This window comes from Nicotiana sylvestris, chromosome 5, assembly GCF_000393655.2.
Source record: "Nicotiana sylvestris chromosome 5, ASM39365v2, whole genome shotgun sequence".
In the NCBI taxonomy this organism is placed as follows: domain Eukaryota; kingdom Viridiplantae; phylum Streptophyta; class Magnoliopsida; order Solanales; family Solanaceae; genus Nicotiana; species Nicotiana sylvestris.
In genome coordinates this window covers 140656597-140669161 of record NC_091061.1, presented here as the reverse complement: position 1 = coordinate 140669161, position 12565 = coordinate 140656597, and the positions used below count along the sequence as shown (strand labels likewise).

Genomic DNA, 12565 nt, shown 5'->3' with positions numbered 1-12565 from the left:
ATTACTTGTTGGCCTTGTAACCGTTTTCATAATTTCAACGCCCCCAAAAAAGTTAATGTTTTATTATTTTTTAAACTTAATATATAAATATATTTTTTCCTTGTAAATTTATTCGGTACGGTTCATTTTTTTTTTTGGTTTATTTTTATAAAATAAAAAACCTACCCTAATTATCGGCAAGGTTATAAATTTATATAAAAACCTTCGATTTTATTAAAAGAAACCTAAAAATCTGTTCGGTGCAGTACGATGCGGTATGATGCGCTCGGTTTAGTCAGTTTTTAAATATCCATTGACACCCCTAGGTGCCCATTCTCCTTCGTTCTTCTTTCTCCTCACACCACCCTATACCCGTCCCCTTCTTCCTCCTCCCTACTCACCACTGCCACCACCACCCTCGATCCTTTCCCTTCCCTCCTTACATGAAACGGAGATTTAAAAATTCAGAGATGGGGAACAAGTTGACTCAGAGGTTGAATTGATGAGATAATTAAAATTGATCAGAAATTGGATCAAAGAAAATTGGTGAAGTATGAGATTGACGAAGAAGACGACGATGGAAAATTTTCCGACCATGAAGCTTTGCAAATTTTCCATGAACTTCAAATTATTTTTGTCTTCAGATATTTATTTTTTTAGTCAATGGACCAAGCTCATACATCGTCAATCTGCTGCAGAGCTTGAAAGAAATCAGATTCCATAGAAGACTCTCCCCAATACGCAGCGTTTGAAACCCATTTCTTTCTCTTCTTTTCTTTCTAGATTTTTTACTTTTTATTTCTCTACTGACTTGTCTTTTTCTTATTGGTGTCATTTCTTAGGTCAATAGCAAGTAGCTTCACGCTTTGAAGTCTGTTTAGAGTTATATAAAATGTGTTTAATAGGTATAAGTAAGATAAAGTTTAAGTGGTCAATAGATACTAGCCTTACATAAAGTGTGAAAATGAAAATTGGAGCCAAATTTAAGGGGCCGTATAGGTATTTGGCCAATTGGTAATTTGAAGTCATTGTTGGTATTTTATTAACTAAGTCAACTGTAAATATTATTTCTTGGAAAATACAGAGTACCTTTTACTATATCAATTACGATTCATAATTATTTAACAAACTTTTTCAAAAAAAAGAAATTTGTATTTTAAATACCTGCTAATACATAACATTTAATATTTCTTATATACAAAAATATTTATTGCACATTAAAACTTAATTACATATTCATTTGAAAAAAAGATTATTTAACTTTTCAAAATTAATATTTATTTAAAAATGTAAAAATTGAAAAATATAGAACTATGTAATTACACTTGTGCTACCAAACACGACGCATATATTTTCATTGTTATGTTATGATAAATATACAAGTCTTTGTAATTAATAGGTTGTGTAATTACTATCTTAATTAGCAATTACACCTAATCTAATTATAACGTGTCCTTCCAAACAAACTCTTATGGGGAAAAAATCCCAAATAATAAACGTGCTTTATGATATATGCAGTTGAGAAAATGGAGCTACATTTAAATATTGGGGGGGGGGGGGCGGAGGGGGCTTCAATATCACATGTAATTGCAAATGGTAGTACTTTTTAGGGACCCAAAAGCTTTGGAAATACTTTATAGCGAATGGTCAACAATTCAACTTCAACGAGGCTGAAGAAAAGCTCAACGACCATCCCAATGTCACCTACCCATTGTGTGAAGTTGGTAAGGACAACGAGCCTGCCAGTTGGATGGAAGAAAAGCAAGCGCAATTGATTATTTTAATTTATGCCAATATAATTATGTGTGTAAAAATATTATTGGGTTGCTAATTATGACAGTTCATTTTTAATGGGTTGTTAGTTTGTAGTACCAATATAAATATGAGTTTTCATTATTCTAAAATTAATCTATAAATATAATTATGTGAAGACTAATTGCAAAACCAAATGAAAAAAAAAATGCAACTCCAAATTTGATGTACTTTGCTTAATGGAGTTACTCCCTTCGGTCCACTTTAATTGATTTTTTTCTGTGGTACATAATATTTGATCTTTTCGGATATTAAAAATGAATTAACTTCTCTTTTCCAAAGTTGCCCTTGGAGTAAAGAGCCAAGGAGTATTTGTTGTATTTCTAATAAACAAATTAAAGTTAATATGATCAATTTCATTGTTAATTAATGTTAAAAGGTTAATTTCTATATGCGTGAAAATAGTCAAAAAAATCAATTAAATTACACCAAAGGGAGTACTTAACTAGTAGGCATTAAGTTCCTAGGTTTAAAATCATGTTGGTCAGAGATAGAAGATAGATCCACGATTTTAATTTTATGAGTTCCAAATTTCAATTTCAACCACTAAAAATCATTACCTTGGTTGAATTGTGAGTTCATAGCTCAAAATTTTCAGTAATTTTAATAAATTTTATACTTAAAACCATATCTAAGATAAAATGTTTGAATTCAATTGAACCCGTAGTTGAACTGTTGGATCCGCCCCTGATGTTGGTACTGTTTGAGAAACATAAGGAAGATTCGGTTTACATGCTAATTAGTACGTACGAAATTAGGGATAATAATATATGATTATTCATAAGGTGAATAATAATGTGGATATGGCCATGGTGAATACTAATATCTTATGCGGGATTGCTTACTTTAAAAGATTTTTTTGGTCTTTAATCCTATTATTATTATTATTATTATTATTATTATTATATATTTTTATTTATATTCTATTATGCATAAAATAATATAAAGAATCACGCATAACTAATGTAGATACTAATAACGCGAAATTTAATAAAGCCAGCCAAACATTATGTCAAGTCAATGCAACAGTTATCTTTCTTGTACGAACAAATATTAGTACGTTAACATATACAAAATTTTGTGTTGGGATTATTTTTTTTAATACAGTAAACCAAATGATTATGTGTATAATGTTCATAAATTATTTGGCTTAAAGCCTAAAAACATGCAGACAACCACGTATATGAGATTTCTTTGTTATTAAAATCCTTTTTCGCTTGGTGTTAAGGGAATTTCCGACCCATCTTTTCACATATCAAAGACTAAAATTTCCTTTTTATTGTTAATTAAAATTGAATAATGAAACTCTTTTACACGTTGAGGCTTACCTATCAGCGGTCCAACCTTTTAAGTTGACACAGTAAAATTTATGCAAATGCACAAATATAAAGTAGGAAATTTTGGTCATAATTTAAACCTAAAGAAACAAAGCCAAATTCATTAACAATATTCCAGGCAAACTTACCCATTTGTCAGTAAAAAAAAATAAAAAATAATATATATATATATATATATATATATATATATATATATATTTTTTTTTTTTTTTTTTTTTTTTTTTTAAAAATATTTGTGGTACCTATGCTTGCCTGAGCCGAGGGTCTATTGGAAACAACCTCTCTACCTCCACAAAGATAGAGATAAGGTTTGCGTACACATTACCTTTCCCAAATCCCACTATGTTTGATTATAGTGTTGTTGTTGTTGTTTATCTTTATAATATTTCTTAGTTATACAATTCTTTGAATTTTTGAAGATGAATTTAAAAAAATTTTAAAGATGAGTTTCAAATTTGAAAAAGTATTTTTTTTACCTCATTTTCAAATAAATAATATTTTTTACTCATAATACTACAATATTTTTCAAGTAAAATAGATACCCAAATTTTCAATTCTCAATTTAACTTTAAAAATTATACTTTTTTTCAAATTTTACATTTGTTATGTCCAAGAACTTAATTTTTAATTTTCCTTTCTTAAAGATTGTCTTTAATGAAATCGAAATTTTTTACTCATTCTTCTAGTATTTTTTTTTCTTCCAAAAATTATCCACCTCACCTAACGTGTCCCCTTTCCGCTACACACGTCGTATATATATAAATTCATTTTAAAACACACACACACCCCTCACCTACCTCTCTCTCAAATCTCACAACAGCTTCCCTATTTTCCCCCTTCACCTAATTCTTCGTCTTCATCTTCTTGATTCATACGTATATGGTAATCTCTCTTCCAATTTTTGTTGCTCTTCTGCTCAATAAGGTCTCTTCTTAATCCTTTAATTAACGCTTTGATTTAATTGATAATTCTTTTTTGTGGGCTCTGTTTTGGGTTTTAGAAGAGATTAATTTTAAGAAAATAGTTTGATTTCTGTTAATTCAACTATCTACTTTTCTTTTATAAAGTAAATATTTTTTTTCCTTCTTCTTTTTGGGGTGTAGTTAGGTAAGTTGGTTGTTAAAAGAGGCTGAATTAGTGTCAGTTCTATTCTTTCAATTAAGCTTTTTTATTTTTTTGAAAGAAGTCAATTTTCGTATATTATATTTTTAACAAGTCAACAAATTCTCACTTTCTAATGAATTTTCGCCCAAAGATTGGATCTTTCGTGTGTTTATATGTTTTCTTTGGAGTATTGAGCTGTTCAGTTATTTTCTTTTTCTGGAGCTATTCAGGTTTTGATTGTTCAAAAGTTGAGAGAACTAAGAATAAGACATCTTTTTGCTTTATTTTTTTGCCCTTTTTTATTTTTCTTTGCCTATTAGAAATTCGGTGAAATAAATCTTGACTTTCTCTTTAAAAGTTTTAATCTTGCTAATTTTGTTGTAGTTTTTGAGGAAAATTAATTATGTGGTTTCTGGGATTTTCTGGATTTTGCAGGCAACAGAAGCTTGGTGACAAGATAGAGTATTGTTTCAGCTCTTTCTGATTTTAAAAGGACAAAGTTTTTCTTGTGGTGTTTGGTGGAGTAGAAACTGTAAATGGAGGCTAGAGTTTCGCAGAGCCTTCAGTTGTCGTCATGGATTAAATCGGATAAGGTAGTAAGGAAACCCGGTGGTTGCTTGCGTTTCTCTGTGAAATGGAATGAAAAACTGATGCATCGTACAGTCATATCCTGCCATTTACAGCCTAGAAAAGCTAATAGACGAGTAGCATTGAAGGTTTCATGTTCTTCTCATAATGTTCAAGGTATTTACCAGTATTTGCAGTCTCATATTCCGTAAATATTCGCTTCAGTAGAATACATAGTAGTTGTGCATTGTATGCTTGAAACATGCGACTGATGCAGAGTTTTGAAAATACATTTGTATTTATGTCAAAGGCATACACACATATTCAATTGAATGAAGTGGGACTGAATGGAGTGAAATGGATTTGGACGATTCATATAAAGACCATAACTAGCTTGGGACTAAGTGATACTACTAGTAGTAGTTTTTTTAGTTGTGTGTGCTATGCTTGACACATGCAATTGAGTGTTGCAGACTTTGAGTAGTTTACAGTGTTGGGGATAATGTTTTCTGGTGAGCCTATGCCCCGTTGTACCTATGGGTTTGAATTTTGGCTGAAAATTTTCTGGTGAAATCCTAAGCTTCCCTTCCCCCTTTGTTTCTTTTGTCTTTTATTTATATTTTTGTTCTTTGGGTGAGGGTGATGGTTGATTTTCTAACTAAGATCACCCTTTACTGCAATTAGAATATCCCCTTGAGCAGCTAGCTCATTGTTAGTGACGATATTCCCCTTTCCACGTCCTTGTGCAATTCATTTGTATATCTATTTCTCCTTTTCGCTCGGTCATGCTTGAAAAATGCAGACAAAAGAGAGGATTGCAAGGACAACCTATTTCTTTTGGTCATTTGTTAGTCCAAAGAAAAAGAGGGAAATATAAAACTGACTTCATGTTAGAAAATGTGGAACTTATCTATCATACCTTCTTCTGTTTAAAATTTAAATGCCTCTGATTAGAATTTGGAGGGTGTAATAATGAAAATTCTTCTCTTCCCATTTCCTGTTCCTTTTAGTATTCCTAACCGAAGCTTTGCTTCCTAAGGAGCTTCAGGCGACTAGCCTGGATTAGTCAATAATTTAAACTTGTCACAACTCATTAGGCCTAGAAGTGACAAAGTAAAGTTACGTGCTTGGTAGCGTTGGTGAACCTTGATATAAAAAGATATTGGGTTCGATACCAATTGCTGATCATGTTGAGTATGTATACGCACAAAAAGCATCAAGTGATTTGACTTGATTTCCCCCCTACAATTGGAAGAAAACTTCTGAATGTAGCATGACTTAAGCGGATTTGTGGAGTGTGTGCATCTTGAAAAGGTGCTGCTAGGTTGATTGGTGCACACTTTCTTCTATTCTCCACGGTTATGTCAAGTCGTATATTCTCTCAGATTTAGGAGCGTTGAGACAGCTTTTCCTGGCTGTAAGTTGCTATGTGCAGTTCATTTTCTTCTTTGGTCTCATGTGCTGCCACCACCTTGACACTCTGATTTGTGGTGGTTTCCAATTTTTGTTGGATCGTTAATCCTAATGCACATAAAGTTTTTTAAATCTTCAAAAATTTATGAAGCGCCTTGACCGTAGTTTTATTGACATCTTAATGAAAGCAGTGTTGCTATGCAACACAAATTCTATCCAACTTAACTCAGACGAATAAATTAACATCCACTTAAGTCAGCTATCATATGTCGAGGTGTTAATCTGTTAGAAGATTAAGACACAGAATCATCAATAAAAGTTTGCCAACAGGTTTTCACAAACCCCAAATTTAAAACTTTAAATTAGAAGTCAACCTCCCGACATTCTTAGGAGAATGTTGAATCACTTAGTATCGCTGTTTATCTACAATAGTTTATGTGAGGTGTGCTCTTCATTCCTTCTGGAATCCATGAAAAAACAAGGACATAAATGTAAATACTTCTTTTGAAATCGACGCGCCGTGAATGGATGATTAGGAATTTTGCCTGAGATTTGGTTCACATGAAAGCAGAACGTGCACGAAGTTTACATATTCGAATAGGAAGCCAGGCACGTTTGCCAGTATCAAATCTGACTTTTGGGAGCATCATATTATATTACCTTTCAAGTTTTATCTGCTAAAAATTTTAGACTTGATTAGCACCTTAATTAGGATCTAATCTCACATTGGTGTTATTCCTTTTTTTCCTGGTCAGTAAAATATGAGTTATTTTTTTATTTTATTTTTTATATATAATTTTTACATCTATGAAGTTCCAGTTGCCTCGTGGGTAGCAAATATATGAATTAATTTTCACCAAGGATGATTCTGTTTCTACAATCGTGCGTGTAATTTTTAATAAAAGGGCCATGAATCTTGATCTCATGCTTTTGATGAGGTTCTGAACTTTAATTATATTATATGGCTCCACGAGGAGTTGAGTAGACTTTTGATACCTGCCATTACATAGTTAAACATGTGGATAGTTCTGTTTTTCCTATATAGTTGGTCAGCAAAGTGCAGCATTATGCTGTCTACCAAAGCGGTCAGCACCTTTTACTCTTCGTTTTCTTCCCTACAAAATCTTGACTACCGAGGGAGAGGGAGGGAGGGAGAGAGAGCGAGAGAGAAATTCATTATTTCTCTCCATATTAGTTGTTGAAGGAAATATTTACATGCTTTTATTTGTATGACCATTAATATACCTTTCATACATGGGTGTTTTCTGGATGCACCTAAAATTATATCCGCTCTAAATAGCTGGAAACTGACATTGAGGCCACCACATGTATACTTTGTTACTAGCGATGTGCATGGTTAACACGAGATTAGAACTGATGTTGTTTCTTCCACAGCTCCCCATTCACACAAAAAATGAGGAGCAGGATAGGAAAATTTAGCACTAAAACATAATATGTTATTCCATTTCTTATTGAACTGCGATGTTTGTTTGATAGCTTCAGTTCTGGAGTCTGAATGTATTACTGCATCAACTGATGAAATCGAGACATTGAAGGTATGATAATATGTCCTTTCACCTCCTTACCTTTTCATTCATATTATCTTTGTAACGGACTCTCATGTCTGTTCATAGAATTTTCATGTTGCCTATCTAGTCAATGTCTCTTGTGGTAGGAAATCCTTTTTTATTTTATTTGGAAGTCTTGCGGTAGGAAGTCTACCTTAGTTGGAAACTAGCAAACTAAAAGAAATGAAAGAAATAAGGGGAATGTAAATACAGAGAAGATTAAGGGCCTATTTGGAAACCACTGTGTAATTACTAAGGTAGTAATTATGGTCAAGTAATTACACACTATGGCTATTACGATGATCTGTTGTTTGTCATAACGTAATTACAGTGTAATTCTTAGTGTAATGTTTAGTTTCACAAGTGTAATTAGATAGTTTGATATTCTTTGTTTTAAATAAAAGCCAAGTATAAAAAAATTAATAAACATTTTTCAGATGAACTTGTCAATAAATTTTAATGCGTGACAAATATGTGTGTATATAAGAACTTAAAAATGAAAAAGGAAAGAATTTGAGAAGTCACTGGGAATCATACATGTAATTACCACCTATTCTTTGCTCCTCAATTACACCCTATTTCAGGCTGACCAAGTAATTACTTGGCCAGACAAAACATGTCAAACTACGTAATTACACCCAAATCCAATTACAAGATGACCTTTCAAACAGGCCTTAAGTGATAGTTGGAGAAAACTTATCGTTTAGTTGCTATAGAGAATAAGAACAAGTTAAGGGATGCATTTTCATCTCTCTCATTCTCTTTCCCCTTTGGCTTTACCAAAGAAGGGAAGGGAAACGTATGGTCGCCTCTTTTTTCCTCCATTCCAGTTTTCAAAGAAAATTGTTAAGGATAAATAAGAAGTTGCGTTGTGTATTATTAGACTGGCTTCTAATAGTATCAGTTTTCATTTTGATTGCAGAATAAATCAGAAGAGGTTGAAGAATATCTAGATGGACGATGTATTTACCTCGTTGGTCAGTTGACTATGACTTTTCTGTTTAAATAGATACTTACGACTTATGCAAATCCTGTTAGAGCTTGTTTGTTTGCCAGCCTTTTATTTAAATCCTTAACCATTTCTGGTTATCCTGTTAGATATGGTAATACGACGCTTTTTCCTAAATATAGGAATGATGGGCTCAGGCAAAACAACTGTGGGCCGGATTTTGGCAGAAACACTGGGATATTCCTTTTTTGACTGGTGAGCTTAAGTAGCATATTTTTTCTTTATTTCTGTTCCCTGGAAATTGTAGATTCATGAGAAATATCATTCCATCAGTTTCTGAGGGCTAAGTAACTGGCATGAGTAGTGAAGCTCGATAACCAGCTGCCAATCTTGTCGTTAACTATCATTTGACACCCTCTACTCCAATTGCGGTTGTTGTTTCGTCTAATAAAGGCGAGTCATTCTCTTTTGTCCATCTTTCAGTGATAGGCTGATAGAGCAGGCTGTTGGTGGAACTACTGTAGCTGAAATCTTCAAGCTCCATGGAGAGAGCTTCTTTAGGGACAATGAGGTTAGGAGCTAAGCAACTTTCTTCTTTTGTTTTTTCTTGTTCTTGCTGCCACACATTGAAATGAAGGTGCTCGAAGTGCTTGATTCATGACGGGAGGTGTTACAATTGTGTTAAAAATTTGAAGTATTTCTTGTAGCCGTTGTTTCCGTCTAGTAACATGCTCGTTCAGTACAGATTGAATTGCCGGAAAATTGCTAGATTAACCTCTTAAGTATGACGTGTTACGGATAGGGGAACGGGAAGTGAAACTTTGACCAGATTGAACTAAGTGATGAGTGAGCCTCCATCTTTGACATGTCAGGTGAAATTGAGCATGTAAACTCTCATATTAGCTTTCTTGCCAAATAAGTGTGTGTTCTTATCTTTTTTGTGATGCTTGTATAAATGCAAAAAGAATTGGTGAAATATCCAGTAAGATTGCAAGTTGCTGTACCTTCTATTTTTGAAGTGAGAAAGTGCAAATTGCTGAGTAAACGAAATTCTCTCCCTTTTGGAAAATGGACATGGAAAAACTACATGAGCTTTCAGGGGTGAAGGAAGTTGATAGCGTGTTGGTTAGATGGGGAAAGTGGGGGATGTGAACTGGGTCATATTTGTGGAAAATGAAGGAGTGGGCAAATTCATTGAATTCTAAAGTATCTAGTGCATATCAGATTTGTCCAAAATAAATCTAAAGCTTTTATAAATACAGAGGGCATATTGGGAGATGTTTCGCCTGGATTCTGAACTACCATTTGTCAGTATGAAGAATTCTTTCTATTTAGGTTTGTACCTAAATTGTGCTCACTTGTTGTTGATTACGTTTTGTGTTTATTTTAATGTATCCACTTCTATTTTTGTGAAAAAAGGGATCTTGTGTTTTAAATTACAAATGAGGCAAATTCTATGAGAATAACTTCAATAGGCTATTGATCTAGTTCCCCTAACAATTAGTTGCACCGAGTTTGAAGTGCACTTCAGGTCTTCATTGAAAGATAAGTTACAGGCCAAATTACCAGTCATATCGATCTACTGATATGCCAAAACTTCTGTGGTTTAGATTTTATTGATCTGATGCACCTAAGTATATACATAAGCTCTAGACTGTCTCATCGGCACATGAGATACAATACGTCTTAGTTCTATATCACTTTACCAAGTCTAGCTGATACTAACACTCTGCTACTCCGTGTGGTGAGCAATTTTAATTGGTGTTATCATTGTGCTGATAATTTCTTTCCTCTCATTCCTGATATTAAATGGTTTTTCATTCCATATCTTCTATTTAGACGGAGGTATTGCACAAGTTGTCTGCGATGCATCGGCTTGTTGTTTCAACAGGTGGAGGTGCAGTTGTTCGTCCCATTAATTGGTACGTGAATCAGATTAGATTAATGAACATTTTTGTAACTCCTGGATCGTACGCTGTGGTTTTCTGGTGACATATGCTTATTTGGCTGCTATTAATGCTTTTCTCAGGAGACATATGCACAAGGGTATTAGTGTTTGGTTAGATGTTCCTTTAGATGCTTTGGCCAAGAGAATTACTGCTGAAGGAACTAAATCTCGCCCCCTATTACATGAAGAATCAGGAGACATTTATGATAAGGTAGTTTTCCTTCCAATAGTTAGTTTTATCATTTCCTGTTTTGACGCAGACATGTAGTGTTCGTCCTGCTGATACCTCTTTGACTTTGGTTAGACTTTGAAGCGGTTAACTACTTTAATGGAGACAAGGGGTGCAAATTATGCCAATGCAAGTGCCAGGGTTTCACTAGAAAGTATGAACTCCTCGTGCTCTGCTTCTTGTCCATAACTTCTACATTTTGAGAATTCAGTTTTCTGACCAAGCATCACACATCCTTCTTCCTAATGCTATAGTTACCTATTAAACACACTGATCATACATTTTCGTGGCCTGTATGTTGAAGTATAGATGTTTCAATTTTGCAGATATTGCAGTGAAAAAGGGAAAAGATGTCTGCCATATTACACCTACTGAAATTACTCTAGAGGTCCCTACTCTCTCTTGGCTCTCCGCCTCTGCATCTCTTTGCATGCATATATGTTTATGCTAATACGTATTTCGTGATATACTTAAAGTGATTTTCAATACTTGTCTACTTACATTTTCCTCCCTCTTCCGGTGATATTCTGTGCTCGTTGCTTCATGTACACTGCCAATAAACCTAAATATCAGACCAAACTCGATATTCATCTTGCTAACAATATCCAGTATGCACGTGTGCAGGTTCTTATACAAATTGAGAACTTAAAGAAACAAGAGAGCGTAGTTGTGCTATAAGATTTTTTACCTCCCAAATGGGGGCGAGCCAGGCAGGCGGTTTGGTGCTCTGCTTTGATGTTTGCTTTCTTGACGAGGAGACAAGGCCAAGTTTTTTGGTGTTTGAAACACTTTGAGGAATTAGTAATGTTTTTCTATTATGCACTGGATATCTAATTGTACATAATCAAAAACCATTTGTTGGAAGGTGGAACTGTAGTGTATCTTAAACCTTCAATTGTTGTATACTAAAAACGAGAATGCAGTAATTTATTTGTTATTTTAAAGTGTCTAACAGAATTAAGTATCCATAATTCACGATATATAGGGAGAATGAGCACATTTAAGTGTATTTTGCAGGACGTAATGCTGAATGAACTAATTTTTATTACATTTTGCAGCTTACACCATGGCTTCGTAAAGGAAATGTTAGTTTCTTTTTTAGTTTTTTTTCCTGCAAATTTTTTTATTGAAAGAATCTTTTTTTTCTGTCTTTTTTCCTTTTCCCTTGGCATTTTAATTTCTTCTTTATTTACTCTGAGCTGGAAATGCAAACCCTACACGTTATACTAGAGCACAAAGTCCTTTTTTTTTCCTTTTGGGTGGGGATAATGTGCTGGAGTGATGAATATGAACTTGCTATGGTCCATTGTAACGTATGAGACTTGAGTCCTATATCGGTATTGTAATGTGCTGATGTGGGGTTTAAATAGTCTTGGGCTCTCCCACTTTAATAGCTAGTTTTTGGGGTGTGGTTCTCCATGCGTTGTATCAGAGTTGCGCTTATCTAAAATACTATATTTGTTATAAACTTATAATCTAAACTAATGGATTTCATCAATCAGCAGTTTCGACTTTTAATTTTCATTCCAGAAAAGAGGTAGGTGAAGTGGAACTAGAATGGTGACTATTTATTATTATTATTATTATTATTATTATTATTATTATTATTATTATTATTATTATTATTATTATTATTATTATATAAAAATAAGATGAGTT

General features: G+C 33.5%; 1 protein-coding gene across 3 annotated transcripts; it reads left to right on the top strand.

Annotated features, from left to right (window-relative positions):
* The first annotated feature begins 3912 nt into the window (after positions 1-3912).
* On the top strand, positions 3913-11843 carry LOC104214490 (shikimate kinase, chloroplastic). 3 transcript variants are annotated; one of them, XM_009764159.2, is made up of 11 exons: positions 3913-4052; positions 4668-4976; positions 7710-7768; positions 8703-8757; positions 8912-8984; positions 9213-9300; positions 10569-10651; positions 10759-10888; positions 10982-11060; positions 11233-11294; positions 11531-11843. In XM_009764159.2, exons 2-11 carry the CDS (start codon positions 4769-4771, stop codon positions 11582-11584), a joined length of 891 nt encoding a protein of 296 aa, XP_009762461.1. In that variant the 5' UTR covers positions 3913-4052; positions 4668-4768; the 3' UTR covers positions 11585-11843. The 3 variants fall into 3 exon arrangements, with proteins under 3 accessions (XP_009762461.1, XP_009762463.1, XP_070030756.1); XM_009764161.2 differs by having other exon boundaries at positions 3920-4010; XM_070174655.1 differs by having other exon boundaries at positions 3921-4010; positions 7716-7768.
* Positions 11844-12565: the final 722 nt, after the last annotated feature.